The sequence below is a fragment of the Carassius gibelio genome, chromosome A16, assembly GCF_023724105.1.
Source record: "Carassius gibelio isolate Cgi1373 ecotype wild population from Czech Republic chromosome A16, carGib1.2-hapl.c, whole genome shotgun sequence".
In the NCBI taxonomy this organism is placed as follows: Eukaryota; Metazoa; Chordata; class Actinopteri; order Cypriniformes; family Cyprinidae; genus Carassius; species Carassius gibelio.
Window position 1 is genome coordinate 6,253,418 of NC_068386.1, and position 22,666 is coordinate 6,276,083.

The 22,666-nt window shown below is 36.8% G+C and overlaps 1 protein-coding gene across 6 annotated transcripts in view; it reads right to left on the reverse strand.

Annotated features, from left to right (window-relative positions):
- LOC128030456 (serine/threonine-protein kinase Nek11) overlaps positions 1 to 22,666 on the reverse strand; it is a 70,553-nt gene that overhangs the window by 17,474 nt on the left and 30,413 nt on the right. For all 6 annotated transcript variants that reach the window (XM_052618112.1, XM_052618113.1, XM_052618110.1 and 3 more), the window contains 9 exons: positions 18,537 to 18,655; positions 18,253 to 18,317; positions 17,018 to 17,144; positions 13,859 to 14,008; positions 13,543 to 13,621; positions 11,555 to 11,640; positions 9,924 to 10,043; positions 4,128 to 4,221; positions 3,838 to 3,967 (listed from right to left, as the gene is read on the reverse strand). In XM_052618112.1, the coding sequence (XP_052474072.1) occupies positions 3,838 to 3,967; positions 4,128 to 4,221; positions 9,924 to 10,043; positions 11,555 to 11,640; positions 13,543 to 13,621; positions 13,859 to 14,008; positions 17,018 to 17,144; positions 18,253 to 18,317; positions 18,537 to 18,655 (970 nt within the window). The remainder of the gene's footprint in view (positions 1 to 3,837; positions 3,968 to 4,127; positions 4,222 to 9,923; positions 10,044 to 11,554; positions 11,641 to 13,542; positions 13,622 to 13,858; positions 14,009 to 17,017; positions 17,145 to 18,252; positions 18,318 to 18,536; positions 18,656 to 22,666) is intronic.

The window sequence follows — 22,666 nt, forward strand, 5'->3', positions numbered from 1 at the left end:
ATCACCGAAAGTCTGGCGTCTGAATGTTTGTGCGCATTTTTAAGAAACTTTAGGCTGTACTTTGCCAAGGGTGGAAGACTTTTTTTATTTCTTTACATACATCATTTAAAATTCGTTTTTTTTTATTTTTATTCAGCAAAGATGCATTGATCAAAAGTGACAGTAAAGACTTCTACATTGTAATTAAATATATCCATTTCAAATAAATGCTATTCTTCTGAACTTCCTATTTAAAGAAAAAGGCATCAAAGTTTCCACAAAAATATTAGGCAGCACAACTGTTTTCAACATTGATCACTGATAATAGTGGTTCCAAATCGGCATAATACAATGATTTCTGAAGGATCATGGGATACTGATGGCTAGAGTAATGGTGCTGAAAATTCAGCTTGGCCATCACAGGAATATGTTATTTTAAAATACAGTAAAATAGAAAACAGTTATTTTAAATTGTAATAATATTTCACAACATTGCTATTTTACTGTATTTTTGCTCAAATAAAGCTTTGGTAGTTTATGTAGGTTTCAAACAAACACAGGTCAGGTTTTGTGTAGCTGCGTTTACGGTTTAGTGTGTCATCCAAGACTGAATCAAGGTTAAATCCTTATTTTACTTTAGAACCAGTTAAAATTAGATTTTAATGGAGATAAATGAAAATCCCTGTAGATGACAGTCTGCATTTTTCATAGAACCCTCCGATTCCTAACTTTATTGATTCCAATTAGCGATGACAATGACACACTGAGATATTTAACAACAATTAAACAATCATTAGCTGTTTTTCTGCCATTTGCTCTATGCTCTCAAAGTCAAATCCTGAAAGCACTTCTTAAGAATCTCAACCCTGGGGTCAAGGTTTGCTAATAGCACCCCAGCAAATGACCTTTATACATTTTGTGTCCGATGCCAACCTTTACCAGATGAATTACAATCTTGCATTTTAAAAAGGCCACACATTTTCCTAAACATGCAAAGACAAAGAAGTTTATAAACGGTATTATATTTATGCAGCCATCCATACAGACAGATACGTGGCGAATAAATACACAGTAATGCATGGCCTCTTGTGGCTTATTGCTTTATTAAACCATTGTTTCATTTGATGCAGTACTCTATTTTACTGTACGTACTCTAATTACAGTACTATTCAATAATACTAACAGTAGTGATGTGCGCATACAAATTAAAGAGAGCCAGTTACAGGCTGGAGACAATTACGCTGATATGGTTTGCACATAATGTTCTTATTGTCAGAGTTTATTTATTTGAACGGCATCTTTCCAAAGCGTGGAAGTCCCTGGTGTAGTCATTATAGTTTAACTGCAGATATGAGCTGTATCACACCGTATGTTTATTTACTCCCAGATCTCAAGAAGATAACCAGAAAGGGGATAACCTGGGTCGCTGAACAACATGCTTATATGAAACTATGAACTTTCAAAATGACAAGAGCAGTAAAATAATAATGTCTGAAATGAATACATATCTCATCCCAGAAGTGCATTTGCCTTTATTTGTGACCCTGGTCCACAAAACCAGTCCTACTGTAAGTGTAAATCTTTCAAAACAGAGATGTACTATATGCAACATCTGAAAGCTGAATAAATAAGCGCTCCATTGGTGTATGGTCTAAATATTGAGAAAATAGCCTTTAAAGTTGTCCAAATGAAGTACTTAGCAATGCAAATTACTAATTAAAAATTACGTTTTTATATATTTACATTAGGAAATTTAACAAATATCTCCATGGAACATCATCTTTACTTAATACCCTGATTATTAAAGATTTTTGTCATAAAAGAAAAATCTATAATTTTTCCCAATACAATGTATTTTTGCCTATTGCTACAAATATATCCCAGCGACTTAAGACTGGTTTTGTGCTCCAGGGTCACATTTATGATATAGCAGGGTTAACCTGCTCAGTGTTTCTGCTGGGCGACTAAGTTTAAGTAAACTATCCAAAACATGCACATGATTATTCTTTTAGCATTCATTATTTAATAATCTTTCATCCGCTGAGTTTTCCTTGCCTTCGAGATAACTTAAATCATTTATTTTTTTGTTTTATGGAAGCTAAATAATAAAGACATTAGCTACATTTAAGGACAAGAGATCTGACTCCATTAACTCCAAACCCAGCAGCAATGCATCACTTCTTTAATTTTTAATAATACAGATGCACATACTTACACATGAGCTTTCCTGCACGCTTTTCTTTCCCACATATTCCCACTTACAATACAGTAATATTTCAGATTCACAGTGATTGCACCCCTGGCGTCCTCTATCGATAAATCACACCGTCTGGATTCTCCCCGAGTCGTCTAAGAGCACAGCTGTGGCTCTGCACTCGTTAAAAAATCTCATTTACAGAGGAATCTAAAGTGATTAGAGATGGGAACTAATAGATAACCTATCAGGACTTCCTGAAAACACGTCTGTGAGATATATCATCATGATACCAGAACCAGATTAAGGAGGCGTTTTGGCCATAACTTATCTTTTCCTTGATGCATATAATGAGGCTGGTAAAAGAATGAGTCACTGAAAACCAGCAATACGGCAGATCAGACTCTGCACATATTCACAGCCAATGCAGAGATTTCAAAAATCTGGTTATCAGCCTCCACACAAATATTAACTTAAGCCAATTGTACAATTTAGGAATGATGCAAATGAGCACCGGAAAATGACAGGTCACCCTAAACAAATGTGCATAAACATTACATAAATACAAATCTATTGTCTGATATTCATGCGTAATCATTTACAGTGGCCTCAAAAATAGTATTTGGACACATTTGGACATATTTAATGTCTGAATGTCACTGCATTTAATAATAATTTATCAACCATCTGCAAAATAAATGATGCTGCAGAGAAACTGTTCTCAAAACTAACATAACTTTCCTGAGTCATTTTTGCATTGACATTTAACCAACTTGTGTCAAGGTCTATGTCTGAAACCTAAAGCGTCTGCTGTACTGCCCATCTGCTCTGCTAATGACTCAGCAGGCAGGGATTTGTGTATAAAAACACACCTACAGAAACTGATTTCCAAGGCAACATAATGTCATTCAAGTATTTTTTAGACACAGCCATGAATTGAATTACTACAATGCTTATTTTATTTTTTTGTTTACTGGAATTGCAAGTAAAATGACAACTAGATATTTATGAATTCATTAGCCTGATTCAATCATTCCATAAGACACCAATTTTACAGTTGGCGCCAGTTGCTGATCATTAAAACTTCTAGGAATCATATGAGTTTCAAATTAAAATGGAACATTGTTTTTTTTTTTTCTATCACTGAGTTCTTTGTGCACTGTAATACTCGTGGCACCTCGCTCTGTACTGGGATATGTTGTTTGTTAAACCATGGAGAAAGAGGCACTGGAGTGCCAAGCACACAATGAATTTTAATGAAGATGCAGAGAAAAAGAAAGTCATATCTGATGGAAAGTTAAAACTTTTTGATTTGGAAGAGATGGGTAGAATTCCATCAGACATACGCTTTGTGACTTTAAAAAGCAAGAGAAACGTACCAGGGGAGCAAGGTTTCAAAAATTATTTAATTAATCTACTTTCGGAAGGTTTAATTAAACAATGTGTTGAAAAAAATCTCTCTTTTCCAACTGTAGGGCTTTGCATGCCACACTTAACACTGGGTAATGGTCTTAATAAGCCAAGGGTTCTTTTAACCCTTGCAAATGCAATGTTTAACTCTATTAATTCTGAGTTAAGCGATGCTTTTAACCCTGGGTTATGGATTTTGTCAACCCAGACCTACAATTTATCACATCTGACCTTCAGTTAAAAACACCACTCACCATGGTCTTTTGAGACAGACTTGCACATCTTATCAGAGTTTTGAGAAGTGTTATCTGACAGTTCGGAGCTTCTGTTTGGTGTCTCACTCTGAATCGGTTGAGTCTGGTTAACTGCTTCTTCCGTTCTCACCTTTTGAAAAGACGTAAAAACAGAAATGCTGTACCAAAAATATATCTTAGTTTCTCATATTTCTATCATTACAAAAAGCTGAAAAAAGGAAAGAAATTGCAGCTGTGATATTAAATCTATTAATTATGCATAATGTCTGTCAGGAATCCTATCAACATACCGTTAAAACGTCCACACTGACTTTCTGAAAATTTCTGGACTTGTACTCTTGCATGCGCAGATGGTTTTCTTGGTACTTTTCCTCTACAATTTGCCTGTAGTAAGACAAAACCTGTACTTAGGTTAAGACTTTACACAAACAATTTGTTTCTTCATCGAAATGAATCTGAAGAAATGCAGCATTACATCACTTGCTCATCAGTGTATCCTCTGGAGTGAATGGGTGCCGTCAGAATGCAAGTTCAAGCAGCTACTAAAAAAAATGACAATAATCCATAAACAATCCAAATGCCTCCAGACAATCAAAAAAATGTGTTCCGAGGTAAGAAGCAGCGTGTTTGTAAGAAATAAATTGATCACTAAGAGGTTTTTATCTTTAAACAGTCACTTCAGGAGAAAATATCAGACCATAATCCATAATATTGCTTCTTCCATCCCCTGTTGTCCTCTCACATCAAAAACCACTGACATACAGTATGTGATTAGAACTGTGTTGGACTGCTTTGGCTTGTAAACTGTGCTTGATCTGTGCATTGATCTTTTCACTGGAGAAAGCAGTATTATGGATAGAGGATTCAAGGAAAAACATCTTAATGACGGATGTTAATTACAAAACATGCAGCTTGTCACTGCACAAGACATTCATTGATGGACTGGAGTCGTGTGAATTACTTATGGATTATTGTGATGTTTTTACCAGCTGTTTGGAATTTCATTCTGACGGCTATGGAGCCAGAAGAGTCTCAATAAAGATAAATGCACACACAAAATTTAAAAAGCACAGAAGATTCACAAAATTCAGAAATACACACACAATTTAGAAATGCAAACATTTACAAATGCACTCAAGATTCACAAATGCACAGGACAAGATTCAGAAATGTATTTCTGATGCACACACACATATATCTTGATTTACAAACTGCTTGCGGTCTGTGAACTTCACTGCATTTGTGTGTGAATTTTGAGACTCCCTTGACTTGGCTCGACACACAAATGCCTTTTTTTAAACAGGGAATGATCTGCAACCAATCAGATATCTCCCTTGTTTTAGCCAATCACAAGAATGCACCCCACGTGGGGGATTGTTTACTTATAAGCCAATCAGCGAAAGACTCACTTTCCTCACGCAGCGAACGACTCACTTTCCTCAGCGAACGACTCACTTACCTCACACAGCCGGCGACTCACTTTGCGCAGCCAGCGACCCGCTTTTCGCAGCGAACGACTCACTTTCCTCACGAGTCACGCAGCGAACGACTCTCTTTCCTCACCCAGCGAGCGACTCACTTTCCTCACGAGTCACGCAGCGAACGACTCACTTTCCTCACCCAGCGAGCGACTCACTTTCCTCACGAGTCACGCAGTGAACGACTCACTTTCCTCACCCAGCGAGCGACTCACTTTCCTCACGAGTCACGCAGCGAACGACTCACTTTCCTCACCCAGCGAGCGACTCACTTTCCTCAGCGAACGATTCACTTTCCTCACGAGTCACGCAGCGAACGACTCACTTTCCTCACCCAGCGAGCGACTCACTTTCCTCAGCGAACGATTCACTTTCCTCAAGCAGCGAAGTTGAGCGAACGATTCACTTTCCTCACGCAGCGATCAACTCACTTTCCTAAGCGAACGACAGCCGAAGACCCACTTTTCGCGAGATATATCCATCTGCAGACCCGCAGCACAGCCGTTTCAGAACCGCCGTTTCAGTACCGCTGTTTCAGAACCGGAAGCGAGGAGCGGAGCTTACGTACTTACCAGAGCAGCGCCACCTACGGTTTTGAAGTATAATTGGCTTTTATTCATAAGAAACGTTATACTTTATGTGCGCATGTTACAACGACACATTAAAAAAAAATTGTTTAATATAATTGTATATACTTATTCATTTAATTGCATTACGTGAGCTATTTCCTCGAGTTCGAGATAATAAAAATTAATTGAAACTTAAGGCATTTTATATGAAATATACTTTAATAACAACATAAAAAAAATATACTTCAAAGCAAAGAACATGTGTATCATGCATTTCACTACAAAAAAATTAAAACATTGCTGTAAAAATCTTCAAACACACAAAATTTTAAAAGAAACAAATCAAAACTAGATAATTAAAGTTTATGGAATAAACTTGCTAAACAATTTGCCATGACAATTTTGTATAAAATGAAAATGACAATTTACAAAACAAACAATTCACACATTGTCATGACCATATGGCATTAATTTAAATTAAAATGTATCAAATGAACAGTTCAGTTTTAGGCCCATTTTGTCATGACATTCTTGTATAACTAATTCCATGTCATCCCTGAACTGAAAAAGAAACGTAAAGGGCTCCCTCGAAGAGTCTGTGCTTTCACTGAGATCATTGAGGGCCTTTTCCTTTTCCTCCTCAGTCATGGTGAGGAAAAGAGGCTCTTCCACCGGCCCTCTGAGCAGATGGTTATTGGAATCAATCCATTTCACAGCTTCTGCCATGTCTCGGATTACTGGTAGCTCCTTGATTACAGAATATTAAAGAAAAAATTAATTTTTACATTTCTTACAGATGTTTATATATGTATGCATTTATGTATTTACATATGTATTTGTGTGTGATTAGTCAACATTTGAAGTGGATCAAAAGAGTTAATCAGTAAGTTGTCCTAAGACAAGAATGGTTATTGTTTTGATTTTAATAAATGAAAGGTTTTGATCCACTTCAACTGTACATATGTGTGTATATATGGGCTTTATATCTGAGACATACCTCACTGCTGCTAAGCTCAGCTGGTTCTCTGTGTGGAAGAGCCTCTTGAAGGGTATCTGCACTGTTATATACATATTTTGGTTCATTTAAACTAAACCACTTTGCTTTCACCATCTCTGATAAAATCTCTTCTTTCAGGGAGACTGGTTCTGCAGAGGATGCACAGTAATTTACAGAGCGGATGTGTTTGCACTGGTATGATGACAGGCCACTTCTCTGTGCAACTTCCATACTGACCTGACATTCATGTGATTCACAAATGACCTTATGATGTTCTCCCCATGTCTTGACCTGAATATGAAGAGGAACACTGTGACCCTTTGTAACTTTAAGAACTGTAAATATGCCATTTGTCCTATCGATGCACTGGCTCTCAAGATGGGATGTGGCATTAATGTCCTGTATTGGCTCTTCTGTGTGTTTGCGGTCAATGTGCTTTTTTAGGTTTCTTTTATTAATGAGGATATTGCAAACTGGGCATCTTTTTCTGATCACAGGCCTTACACAAACCCTTCCTGAGAAGACTGCTGGTGTAGTTGGCACTGCAGTGGTTGGAGATGGTGTGGTCAGAACTGCAGTGGTAGGAGATGGTTTCCCTCTCACAGCTGGTGTGGTCAGCACTGCAGTGGTTGAAGATGGTGTCCCTCTCACAGCTGGTGTGGTCAGCACTGCAGTGGTTGAAGATGGTGTCCCTCTCACAGCTGGTGTGGTCAATGCTGCAGTGGTTGGAGATGGTGTCCCTCTCACAGCTGGTGTGGTCAATGCTGCAGTGGTTGGAGATGGTGTCCCTCTCACAGCTGGTGTGGTCAATGCTGCAGTGGTTGGAGATGGAATTGTGGCTGAAGTTGGAGGTGGGGTTTTTTTGCAAACCTGTACATGTTTTTCAAAATCACCTCTCTTTAAAATTGTTGTTTCACAGTATGGACAGTGGTGATGTAGAGCTGGTCTACATCCTAGTCCACATCTGTGTATAGTATAGCCTAAAATAAATTAATAAGTAAATTGGTAACCTATTACACAATAATATATTGTAAGTACATATTAAACAAATCAAGATACCTCCACAGACTACTGCCTTGTTAAAGTGGCTTTGAAGATGGGTTTTTAATTTGACCAGTTTGGCTGGCTTAAACACGCTGGCCGCGCAAAAAGGGCAGTGATAATTGCTGCAACACTTGTTGCACTGCTGCAGCTCAGGTAATGCGTCACCATTCTGAATAGTTATATGTCTCAATAAGAGATGAGAGCACGACAAATGGGATTAAAATAGCTAAACTATACGGTAACATTATTTCACAAACAATGCATACAACAGGTGAAACGAGAACAAACTATTCATATGCAAGGCCCATTTACAACACGAGATTAATCAAAACATCCGCAGAAAACTTCTACACCTTAAAAACGACAACAAATTGAAGATTCAATAAGACAATGAAGCCAATCACAAATTAAATATAAACACCTAATAAAAACTTGTGAAAACTAATGAAAATTATTCACCATATGACAGCAAAAGTACTCACCGTGCTGTCCGCCATTTCTAGGTGTTAATAGCTCCGCCCCTCACTTCCGGTTCTGAAACAGTGGTTCTGAAACGGCGGTTCTAAAACGGCTGTGCTGCGGGTCTGCAGATGGATACTATTGCTTTTCGCAGCCAGAGAGCCACTTTCCTCTCACAGCGGACCACTGACTCTCTCTTCATGTAGGGACTGAATATTATAATTAAAGTGACTTCTATATTGCATCCAAAATAATATTTAGATATATTTAAATATTCAAAAAGGTTTAAACATTTTTTTTTTTTTTACTTTCATTAAAATATTTCAATAAAATGAAATAATTGCCTATTGCAAATTTATGAATCCATGGTTAACTTTTTTTCTGCAGTCACTGGGCTATATGTATTGAGACATTTTTAAATTTATATTTAGTAAAAAAGAATAAAAAATAAACCTGAATTGTAATCTAAACATCTGTATTTTCATACAATTTAATACAATTGCTGTGTGAACACGTTCATGTGATTGGCTTATAAGTAAACAATCCCCCCACATGGGGTGCATTCTTGTGATTGGCTAAAAGAAGGGAGATATCTGATTGGTTGCTGATCATTCCCTGTTTAAAAAAAAGCATTTGTGTGTCGAGCCAAGTCAGGGGAGTCTCAAAATTCACACACAAATGCAGTGAAGTTCACAGACCGCAAGCAGTTTGTGAATCAAGATATATGTGTGTGTGCATCAGAAATACATTTCTGAATCTTGTCCTGTGCATTTGTGAATCTTGTCCTGTGCATTTGTGAATCTTGAGTGCATTTGTAAATGTTGTTTGCATTTCTGAATTGTGTGTGTATTTCTGATATTTGTGTGCATTTCTGAATTTTGTATGCATTTGTGAATCTTCTGTGCTTTTTAAATTTTGTGTGTGCATTTGTGAATTTTGTGCGCATTTGTGCATCTTGTGTGTGTATTTATGAATCATGTGTGTGCATCTATGAATCCTGTTTGTGCATATGTGAATGTAGTGTGTGCATTTATCTTTATTGAGACTCTTCTGGCTCCATAGACGGCACCCATTCACTGCAGGGTCCATTAGTGCACAAGTGATGTGCAGTAAGGCTAATTATTCAACAAATCTGCTCCAATGAGAAAACAAACTGTACATCTACATCTTGTGAGTATCTTACTATCTGTTCCGTAGAAGAATGGATGTCATACAGGTTTGAAAAAAAACTGGGTAACAATAAATGACAGAATTTTCTGAAAAGTGTAATAAAGCAAAGAAAAAAAGTGTAATAATGTGCATAATATATCAATTTGTTTTGGAGCGTTAACTATGAGCTGACATTGATTGTTCCTATTCTATCAGTGCATCACATATTACACAGAGAATCAGAGCTGATGTGAGATACACTGCCAAAAATCATTTCACCATGAAAAGAGAAAGGCCCTGACACTCATGCTAACTTTATGGAATATGAACTGCGAGTCACATCTGATTAACATTCAGTGTGACACGGTCAGCGCAATGAACGTCACTCACTTCAGCTTTCGTGCTTTCTCATCTGCAGCTTGGAGTTTCCGGAGCCGCATGCGTTCTCTCGGGCTCATTTTCTGCACCTCTGATCTCTCCCGCAGTGTCTGCAAATGTAACTTCTTCTGCCTGTGGGGTTCAAGGACTACATTTACTGGAATGACTTATGACTACTCCTTTGCTTTACAGACATTGTTTGAACTGTGTGATCAGAGCTGATGCGCTAAAGTTGTTGATGTTCATGAATTTTCCATTGGGGATTATTAGTCAACATATGTATTAGCTTACTATTATTAAAAAGTGTGGAAAAGGAATATAAAAGATAAGAGAATGTGTGTCCATTTTTCTTTTTACTGGAAGAGTATTTTTATTCATGAAAATCTCAAAAGAAATAGGGCCTTTTATTTGAAGTTAGGATAAAAAAAAAAAAAAAAAAGTAGAATACAAAAAAGGAAAAGTATATAATTAGGTTATTCAAGAGAGCTTGTGTGAGGCAGATTCAGATGCTTTGTGTCCAGTCTTTGGACACATGTTTACTAGAATGGTGTTTGAACGAGCTAATGAGCAAAGGCTCAAAATAACAAGTCAAGGCTAAATAACAATAACAATTCTTGCAAATAGCTTTATGCCTCATGGTGAAGTCAGACAAAAAGGAAAATAGAAATGTACAAAAGAAGAAAAGAGAGTCATTTTTGATGCATACCGTAAAACTATATTTGTCCCACAACTTTACCTGCCATTTGTTTTTAATATAGCAACATTAACACTTTAAAATGAATCAAATGATCACTTGAATGTTCCTAACACAAATGTATTGTAGCATTTTATTTGATTATTTTATAATTGTAGCAAAAGTACATTGTACAGTTCTTAGATTTTTTTTAATAATATTAATACAAATGTAGTGCAAATTAAATATAATTCAATATATATATAAAAATGTAATTTATTCCTGTGATGGCAAAGCGAAATTTTCAGCATCATTACTCCAGTCTTCAGCATCACATGTTCTTTCAGAAATCATTATAACATTGTATTTATAATATTTCGTTTTTTTTTTTTTTTTATGAATCTAAAGTTCAAAAGATCAACATTTATTTAAAAACAGAAATGTTTTTTAACATTCTAAATCTTTTACTGTCCATTTTTATTCCTAGCTGAATAAAAGAATTTACTTTTAAATGGTAGCGTACAAAAAGTTGTTACCTGTTATGTCCCAATAATCAAGAATCAATGAACTGTGCTTGACAGATCTCGTTATGCGCTGCTGATTTTAACACTGCATAGATTTTCACTAGGTCATATCTAATTATGATTGGCACATGCTCTGGTGACAAAGTTTTTAATTAGCATGGAAAGCGATGAGTGAATTAATGAAAGTCTGCTGCTCACAGACTGCTGCCTGATTAACATGTTCCATACACTGGGTACGCAGCAATAGAGCTACATACATATTTTCAGATCCCCTCCAATTACCAACCCCTCCAATGTGAAAATTACAAAATAAAAACGACAACACAAAACCGTCCTGTTCCCAGAAATCCCTTGTGTAGATATTCGTCATGCATTTCTCAGCTGACAGCATCAGTGCAGGAACAGAGAAGCGAGACTCTCTCTCACATAACTGTGGATTCACTTACAGTGCTCTCAGGATCTGCGACGCATCTCTCTCTCCCCGCATCGACTTGTCTCGCAGCGTCAGGCTAAAAAACTTGTCTTTCATGCTCTACAGTGAGAAAAATAACAAAAGAGATGATAAATCAGTTAATGCCATTCTCTTAGGACTCTTATAAGGCAGTGTTTTGCCAGGAGCTTCGAAAACAAAAAGCAAAACTGCTGCAACGAAGCTACTTTTCAATCCGTATAAACTGTTGTACAGACTCCTGCATTTCTCAGAATCAGAGCAAAGGGAAAGCAGAGAGAAAGATTGATATTAACCTCAGGGAAGAAGAATCTGGCACAAGCACATTTAAAGAACAATACGAGACATTTGTAAAGTGCAAATTACGCAGGCAGAAGAAAGACCTGAAACCGTACACAACAAGAGAGGAGGGAAAAGCCACGAGTGAGTATTGTGTTCGGAGATGTCATTTAGATGCCCTTTCCTTCTCTGATTACATGTTTCTGAGATGGTGATGGTGTAATAGCCAGTGGAAGACACATCCCACCAGGAGCTTTCAGACGGGGGTTAGGGGATCACTAGCTTCCAAAGACAGAAGTGTATTACTAAGCACCCTGATTTAAACAAGACAATGATAGGGACCTATCACTGCAAATATTGTAACTGAGATGCATTAAACATATATATATATAGCCCTTGTTTAATGCATCTCAGTTACAATATTTGCAGTGATAGGACCCTATAATTGTCTTGTTTAAATCAGGGTGCTTAGTAATACACTTCTGTCTTTGGAAGCTAGTGAGAGGTATATATATATTTATATATATATATACACATATAAAATAAAACAATACACAGGGCCGTTACAAGTATACCTCATGATGAAGATGCCTACAGTGCAATTATATTTTTTTGCAGTGGGAGTGTTTCATAATTCTTTATGTAATCGAGAATACTAATGATATGCACAGTAGCTCTAAGAAGCTAAACAGTCATTAGATTACTGTAGATTTCTGCATCTGTGGTTTGCAGTTATTAAGAGACATATTGGCTGGATGTGGGCATTAGGGGAGGTCATGTGATCTAGATGTTTGCATCTTGTATACTGTACACAGAAAGTTAGAAAAAGGTCTAGATTCATAATGAATTCACACCAGGCAGTGCAACAAGAAGTTTAGTTACACGAATTAACAAAGGCAAAAATAAATTAAAAGCACTGTGAAAAATTATATAAATCTGCACACGGTTTACTAATCAGTTTCCTAATTTTAAATAAATTGTGCACTAAATATAATCATTTGTTCTCTTGTTTTAAGTAAACTGTGCACACAATTTGTACCTTTCTTTTAAGTAAATCATGCACACTTATAAATAATTTGTTCTACATCCTGTCCACATTCTCAAAGATTGACTGTGTCTATATTATCTATAACAAGACTGTCTCTATAACTCATTCCTAACTCAAAATTAAACCCAACATGACATGACAATTTTAATAGTAAAATAAAATATTAACTATAAAAAAATACATATACATATATGTATATAACAGAGGTTGATTGAGAAAATTTGGAAAATATATGCAAGCTTCTCAGAGAAAAGTAGTCTTGTCCAAAAAGGGTAAAGAAACATTTCTGAACATTTCAAACATTCAGATTGATCTATTGTTTGCAAGATGCATAAAAATTCATATATGCCGGGGAGCAAGGCCAACAACGACAAGCCACAATCAATACAATCACCAAGCAGCAACAATGTCAATCACTGACATTTCAAAAGTACAACCTGAAAAGGTTATGCGAGGGTGAGTCAAATGCAATGGCGAATCGATGATGTGATGAGTATGCATAACTGACTTTTAGAAACCTATTGAGCTTGGCCGACAATCAAAGTCTTCCTGGTGCATTATGGTCCTTCCCATTAACCTTTGAAGCAGATACTCTGAACAGCTGGTCGGATGCCCTCCCCTCCCTTAATCAGCTGATCTGATTAACGGCGTCTCCTCACCTGCAAGCTCTCCTCAATGAACCTGCTCCTCAGCGCATCTGCTGCCGAGATCCTCCGTGAAGAATCCTTTTCTAACATACTGGCACCACAGGGACAGAGAGAGAGAGAGAATTATGTTTAAGACCTCATGAAATGCTGATAGTTTTAGCTGATTGCTTCTAAACCTGCTCAGATTTTGCATAATCTGCTTTGGAAAACAGCTGAATCAAACAAGCAATTGATTTGTGTCTTTCTACTCATCCACAGAGAATAGTCGGACAGATATAGCCTAGTGCTGTGGGTTGACATGGGACCAATTTGTGCCTGAAGCAGGTACCTTTGCATTAGAGAGTTGAGCTGCCGTGAGTATGTTTCTGGCAGGGATGGAGTAGGTCCCTCCACAATCAGCGTCACCACAGCCAAGAAGTTCTGCCCTTCAAAAGCATGCGTCAAACAGCACATCTCATAGAGGATACAGCCTAAAGACCTGCACCCGTGGAACAAATAAAAAATAAATACTTAAAGGGATAGTCCATCCAAAAATGAAAATTCTTTCATCCTGTACTTACCTTCATGTCATTTCAAAGCTGACTGAACATGACTGACTTTCTTCTGTGCAACATAAAAAGGGCAGGGGCTTCCAAACTCAGTCCCTGAGGGCCGGTGTCCTGCAGAGTTTAGCGCCAACCCTAATCGAACACACCTAAACCAGCTAATTAAGGTCTTACTAGGCATATTAGAAGCTTCCAGGCAACTGTGTTGAAACATTTTGGACTAAACTCTGCAGGACACTGGCACTCCAGGACTGAGTTTGGAAACCCTTGTAAAAGGTTTCAGCTCCCATTGATTTCCACTGTATTTTTGCTCCATAAAATGAAAGTCAAAGGGAACTGTTTGGTTACGATTCTTCAAAACATCTTCTTGTGTTGCAGAAGAAAGAAATGCATCAATGCTGTGGCTTGCTTTAGTATTTACATAAAGCAGCCATGGTCCTTTTAGCATATGGTCACTGATGCTAGTCACTGAGAACCACATGAATCAGAAGTCCAATAAAATTTGCAATTAGCATCATAGTAAAAAAAGAAATAAATTTAAGTTATATTTGAAAATACACAAACAATACAGAGAAAAATTGGTATAATTTGTGTAAGGTTGTTCTCAATCTCTGTTAAGAAGCACAGTGACCCCTTTCCTCCAATGTGCCTGGTGCTTGTGTTCTTACAGTGAAGAGTGAAGAGTCCAATTCCCAATAGACTGCTTTATGAGTCTGAACAGAAACACTCGGCTCTTGGTGGCAAAAACACAACGAGGTGACTGCGCAAAGAAAAGAATGACCCTTAAATTAGCAGCTAGTGCCTGTAGCAGTTTGGCAAATGAGATTGTCTTCTCTCTTCCTCCTTCATTCTATCTTATTGTTTTCTAGTTATTTCCCCCCCTCAGTTTTTCTACTTTACTAATATGCTGTTATTTCATTATTTCCCCAGTGGATCTTGTTTCCCCATGCTCCCGCCCTTCATATATCTTGGCACATACTGTATATGGAGGGGGAGGAGAGGACAGAGCTCTGGTGGTGTTAAGAGCCTATCTAGTGAAGATCTTTAAGAGGGAATATCACCTTGATGCCTCTGGAAACGTCTCATGCCATGAATTTATATTTCACCCCTACCACACATACACAGCTCCAATACAGATTGTTACAGCTCAATAAGCAACCAGAGATATCAGAATTTATGTTAATTATGCTTGCTATTTTTCCACCTGCACCTTCAACTAGGCCTGATTGCACCTTTTGGTAAATTTTTTCAAGTTAAAATGACTAAAAAAAACACCATTTACGTGATGAGCTTTCATGGATTGCCAGACCTCAATTTTTTCAAGACTACACACAGCAATCAAACATAATACCTACTTGCATTTTTGCATAATGATGTGATGTGATTTGAGGGTTATGAGTTCTGATTCAATGAAAGAATAACTTTGCAAAATACTTGCAGAGAACTAAAACTCCTGAAAGATATAAATCACTAGATAAATGTTTGGATGCACCTACTCATTCTTTATTATTTATCTTTTACACATTTTAGAATATTAGTAAAATCAACATCTAAGGAAGTACACTGAAAAAAAAATGATGTAGATACAATTTTTACTCAGAAATTATGACTGTTTTGTAATTCTGTATGTTTAACATGAGTAACTGTCAGTTTAAAAGCAGTTGATGAATCAACTGAAAATGTGTTCTAAAATAATGGGTCAGCCACTTCAAAAAGTATATCAGCTATCTCATCATAAAAACCTTGTAAGGCTGGCCAATAATATTGTTTCTGAACCAAATCATTTTTTATTTGTATAATGAATTTGTACTTTTGCCATCTAATTTTAAGTGTAAGTTTCCAAGATATAATTAAAATTTAAGTATTCTTTCGCACATCAAGCTGTATTTGAGCTGAATAAGTTATACAAAAATTACCTGTATTACAGTGTATGATGTAGCTGTCCATCAGTGTAAACAATGTGCAAAGTAATTAAACCAAAAAGTACACGATTTATAAAGTTATTGGCTTCTAAAGTAAGGAGTCGACCCTGAATCGCTTTGAAACTAAACAAGTGCTGCCGAAAACAGATATTCTGTGATAAAGTAATCCATATGAAAACAACGCGATGTCTGTTTTTCATGTCTCCCTTCGTGACCCCCCGCGCTGAACGCGCTATTCAGATTCAAACTGAAGCGCGCGGTTTGAATACACCCACACAGAAGAAAAAGCAATGAGACTGTTCAAGTTCTTTATTTTACTGTTTGCTTCGCGATGAGAGGAATAAGACATAATTCACCCCAAACAGATGCTAACGCATAGTTTACCGTGGAGGTGTGTGCGGAACAACCAATCAAACCTGACTATGTTAGTTGACCAATCAGAACACAGTATGCTACCGAAAGGTGGGGTTTAAAGAAACTGAATCTTTTCAACAGCTTTGCGAAAACCGTTTGGGGATCTCTGAGAATTGAGGTAATTTTAAAATGATATTTTGACAAAATGACAATGTTTTTTAAACTTTGGATGGATTTAAACCTAATGTACAGGACTTATAAACAGTGATAGGAAGCTTAGAATTTTCATCTTACTGGCTCTTTAAATCTGTATGGAAGGTTTGAATAGTTTTTTTTTTTATTATTATTGTAAGTGGCCTGTCTGTCTTTTTGTCTATGTGATAAAGTCTTGTTATTCTGAGTGAATCTGTTGTAACGCAAGACAAATGACAGACTTTTTCTGACAATAAAAGTTGCATCATCATTAACACAAATAATTTCAAGCATAATCCTGTAGATCAAAAGGTTTTTATTATCATGTGAAGTATAAATTCAGTGAGTTTGTTCAAACTTGTGAGAACAGTGAGTGTACTGTACTGCAATTGTAAAATCCATACAATGCAAAACCCCCAAATCTTGACCGATTAAGAATAAACTAAAATGATTGAATGATTCAGTTATTCCTACCAGATGTCTGATTTGGAGTCGTATCCTCTGTGACTGAGGGCTTCAGGGCTCATGTAGTATGGAGTGCCTGTGAAGGTAGTCGCCAGGTCACATGACCCCATCAGCAGACAGGATACACCAAAGTCACCTTTAACGAGGGATTAACACAGTTACATCAGCAATAGAACCTTAACCTTCTATTTAGACAAACACACTTTATAATAGCCACAAAACTAGCCTTTGTTTGTTGAGACTATTTGTGAGTAACTGACTACAATGCACATTCTTATTGAGATTCTTGCTTGTTTCACTTTTTACTTTTTTGTAGTTGTTTAGTCCTTATAGTTTGTTGTGTGGATTTTCAGCATTCATCTTATTTCTTTAATTGCCACAGATATTGAGGTTTGTGTGTTACTGTAAGTGCTGAGAGACTGTGTGTAAGGAAAAAAAAGTAATTAAACATTTTTAGGCTGCAAGTTTTTTTTGTTTTTTTTTAAGGTGAAAAGCTTTGCAAGATGTTTTCTCCTTCAGAGCCAAGCAGTCATTTAAAATGTATAAAGACAAAGCTTCCTGTGTTGCTAATTGAACATCTGCTGAACTAGAGATCTGCGGTTGTTGTGACACAAATGCATTAGGTAAATGAGACATTTAACATTTAGTGAACGTACAAACACAAGATGCTGGAAGAACTCCAAAATGTCAATGCATCGTGACTGTTTATTGATTGCGTAAAACTAGACATATTAGTTGTGTGAAGCGCTTTGGATAGAATAATGCTGACATGAAATTATGAGTTTTCTCAACATTTAATTTTTTACAGTGTGACCAGAGAATTACTTTGAAGCAAACACTGCTATTTTGGCAGGCTTAGGCACAAACTGATGTAAAGCGTAACGCTGTACTAAACAATTTCATACTTCAAGAACACACAAATCCCCCATTCTACACAAAAATTAGCTAAAAGTTACTTCATGCTGACAAAATGTATAGCAGGACATTTTGATGTCCATCAATGCACTGTAATAAAAAAGCAATGCTCATCTGGCTCTTCTTTCTTTCTATAAAAACTGAGTTTGCTGACCGGTGTACACGTTTAATGATCTTGTTTTTTGTAGATGAGTAACTGTCACAAATGAAGGGCCTGTTTTTAAGTGTTTGCACTTTTGATGCAATTAAAAGTAGCTTTTGAAAGCATTGCCAGAACATTAAAAACACATCAAGCACAAGCACCCTTTGGACTGCTAAACAGAGCTTACCTATCTTAACAATGTTGTTCCTTATAAATATATTTTTGGCCTTTAGATCTCTGTGTAGTATTCTCCTGTTTAAACGAGACAAACAAGAATCAAAAGTCACAGAAGCTGAGAGAAGCAAGGATCAGAAATGTGTTATTCAGGTTTGTGCATATTTGTCTTGTAAAGTGCAAACTTTAATGTAAGGGCGAGCTATAAAAGACTTAAAACAAATCATTTTGAATGTAAAAATAGAAAATAGGTCAGTTATTAATTATTCATGGGAAAAAAGAGGAGCGGTGTCTCACCTCTGATGTATGTAATGTACTCCCAACAGAAGCTGACAGAGCCATTCACAGACCTGAGGCTCTGATAATGTCTGGCCTGTGCGTTTCAGCTCTTCCAACTTACAGTCCAAATCTTTGTCCTGTGGAACAGAGAGAAATTAAAGAGACACAAATTGTTAGAAATGAAAATCCATCTCTTTTGCGTGAAGCACTGGGAGCCCTGGCTACACAGAGCAGACAAAAAGTAGATTAAATAAACAGTCTTTGTTCCCAAAAAGACACTTCAAAGAGTTCTACTGTGGTGTTTTCTCTGGTTTCCTATGTGTACATTCTCTCTGATCTTTCTCTCTTTGCATTACTGGATTGTGAAGTTGTCTTTAAGAATGTGAGTCTTTGGGCACCTATTTACACTTCAGACAAACCCACATTTTCTTGTTCACACACACACACACACACACACACACTGGGAGTGCAAGTCACGATGCCCGGAGTCTCCGGAAAACTCTACAGGGAGCGTGAGAGAGAGCAAGAGAGGAAAAACAGAGAAAGAGACCACATTGCTAATGATCAAAGAGTGTCAATTAAAAAAAATAGTTCTCAGCTTTTCACTTGATCGAAATTGAACACTCATCAGTGCAAATGATATCCAAAGATATATGGAAAAGCGATAATATGAAAAAACAATAGCGTATTTTTATGGAAACCTATTCCATAAACGTACAGTAATGGAATTAGAATGAGCATATAAACATGCAGCATATTTAAGGATCCAAGTGCCACCAAGAGAATAATCAATCCCACTAATGATACGACTGAAGCGGCGCACAGTTTGAACACAGAGCTGAACTCTGCACCCCTCATTTCAATAACAACAGACATTTGTCGATGTCTCAAGAGAGTGAGTTCCATTAGGAAAGTCTTCTATCGGTAACGCAGTGACAGGCATGAGTCAGATTAGCACCCTTTGTAGATATACTGCAGGCTTAGGAGTTCATTTGAAATGTCTTTGGATAAACCCTCCTGCACACTGCCCGAGGGAAGTGTTAGCTCAGTGAAAGTGGGGCTCACCACACATCCAAGCGAAAGACAATTCGCATTATGAATGTAATTGGGACTGGCTAATTTGTTGGCTCCCTATGGTTATGACCATCATCACTCAAAAAGCCTTCTCGAATGCTTTCAAATAGTTTTCATCAATGCTTTTCCTGAGTTCAAAGGTTTAATTGAGCAATGAATTTTGGAATGGCCATTTTAGCATGAACAGAAGTATAATGAACACCTCCCTGTAGGCCAGTCGTACCTCCATTTCACTTGCTACACAAGTGTTTTCATTTATCTGTATGTCACAGATCTCAAATTAACTGACATTTTCTGTTGAGCAAACTGCGTCAAACAGACCAGGGGCACCAGAGTGTGATCTCTAGAAAACTGGGAATCAAAAAGATTTGTAAATTAGTCAAATAAATGCAGCCTTGGTGCACACAAGAAACTTATTTCAAAAACATTACACAATTATTACAGACCCCAAACTTTTGAATGGTAGTGTATATCATTTATTTTTATTAACCAAGAAAAACCAAGAAAACTCTATCATACAATGAAAGTTCATTCAATGTCAGTTGCAATTTACTTTGGTAAAAGAATAGAGTAGAGTAGAGCAGAATGAAGTGAAAATAACAGGAAAGAATAAAAAACATTACAATATATATGAATATAATAGAATATGATAGAAAATAATAGAATAGAAAGGAATAGAATAGAATAGAAAAGAAAACAACAAAACAGAATAGAAAATAATAGATTAGTACAGAACAGAACAGAATTTGAATGGGCATGTCACTTCTGGTCTCAACAGTCTCTTTGATATCTTGAGATAGGAGCAGCTGGTGGGGTGAAGAATGGCCTGCTAAACTAGATGAGATGACTGGCATGGACAGATCCGAGAAAACATCACTAGAGAAGAGCAGAACTCCATCCTTTATCAGATCACTGTTACTGTACCATTCAACCATTCAGGTGCACAGTGCTCAGGGGCAATCAGATCACTTTCTTCATGCGAGTGTGCGTGTGTGTGTTGATGAAGGGCCAACGGTTGAACAGAGGCTTCCCATGCCCTAATGATTCCCACCCAGAGTTGTTTTTAACAGGAAGCCAGACCCTCTCTCTCTCTCTCTCTCTCTCTCTCTCCGTGTGTGTGTGTGTGTGTGTGTGTGTGTGACTGTGGCTTCAGTCTCTTAGCATGGAGACATGACATTTATCCAAAGGAGTAGGTGGTAATGAGATCTGCAGTGAGTCATGTACAGGAAATTTTTATTAATTTACAACAGTATATTTTTCTTGTGACTATATCAAAGGCACCATTTCCACAAATAATTGCATGGTGGTATGCCAGACAATTAGTGTACACATACACAGCCAGCTCCTTATCTGCACCCAATATGCTTTTATAGAGCATCCTGAACAGTCACAGACTATTAATTCAACTGCTGCATATTTGCTTTTTTTAAATCTGGCAGGCGATGGAATAATTGAGGTTTTTGTGTTCGTTTTTTTTTTTTTTTTTTTTGCAATGTGACATTATTTTCATGACAATTAAGGACATTTCCCCCTCAAATCCTCAAAACTGGGAAAAAAATGAATTACTATTAGCATAATACAGTAATGAAAACTATCTGGTCTTAACATTATTAAAAAATATATGCATAATAGAATAAATAAAATAAAATAAAATACAGACAGAAGATCAAAGATCAATGAGATATATGAAAGAGAACACAATGAGGAGGACTAGAAGCTGGGAGCAGAGAAATGCTTGCATTCCATTCATTGGATTTTCTTTATTCAACTGCTGTAGATCAGAGCAAACCTTGCTTCATTGAGAACGAGACAATCATAAGATCAATGGCTGGGCTTATGGTGCATCCCATGTCTCTAGGAGAATGGAACTCAATGCAAAGGAGGGATCTCCCCTAATCTACGTAGCACTCTACATGACTTGCAGTAAACCAGAGCACAGAAAACATTCAACAGCATTAACATTGATAACATTGTTTTTTTTAATGTTTTTTATACCAGCTATTCTTCAACAGTTTGAAACAATGTAGAAACAGCTGATAAAATTCTTATGTGCTTCATTTTCTTCCTTAGCTCTTCCATGTGTTCCTGTAGCTCAACTGGTAGAGCACTGCGCTAGCAAGCAAGCAAGCGCAAGGTTGGGGGTTCGATTCCCTGGGAACACATGATATGTAAAAATTGATAGCTTGAGTGCACTGTAAGTCGCTTTGGATAAAAGCGTCTGCTGAATGCATAAATTTAATTTAATTTTAATTTTCTGACCAAAAAGCTTCTTTTCAAGTTTTTCAACTTTATCTAATATACAACCCAGAAAAGGACATTTCCCTCCAAATCCTTATTACTGTAAAAGTCACGTTTCATATAAAGAGGACAGTTTTACAAAAATGAAATTAGACTTTTCACTTTCGCAAATGTTGGACATTTGAAATTTAACTCAGGTTCAAATTTTGTTACAAGTTTAATAAAGCTAATAATGTAATGTGGATATGGTCTGACACATCAATTTAGTGCAGCGATTTGGACAAGAAAAGAAAATTGTCCTTAGGCAAACTATCTCCATAACATTCAAAGGGTAAGAAACTTGTAGCATCTCTGGTCAAAACTAAACAAACAAAAAAACTTGGCTTTTGCACACAAGACAGAAAGGCATGAAAACTAGAAATGTATTGCTACCCAGGAGACTTCACATAATTCTCAGTTATGTTTCATCTACTGTATCACCTTTGTCTTATTAAAACGTTATAAGCTGTAATCTCTAGCCTCTGCTAACTGTTCATTCCAGTATAGGATGTAGGCATGATATAAGCTCTGGTCCAAAGTGATGACTGCGGAAGCTCATCATTTACACACATTTACAAGTTGTTACACACCTGTAAGAGTTTCTGACCAAACAGTTACTGGTAGCTACTGACTTCCATAGTAGGAAAGAAACATGGAAGTCAATGGCTACCAGCAACTGTTTGGTCGCCAAAATTCTTCATAATATCTTCTTTTGTGTTCAACAGCAGAAATACATTCATACAGGTTTGAAACAACATGGGTGTAAGTAAATGATGACAGAATCTTCATTTTTGGTT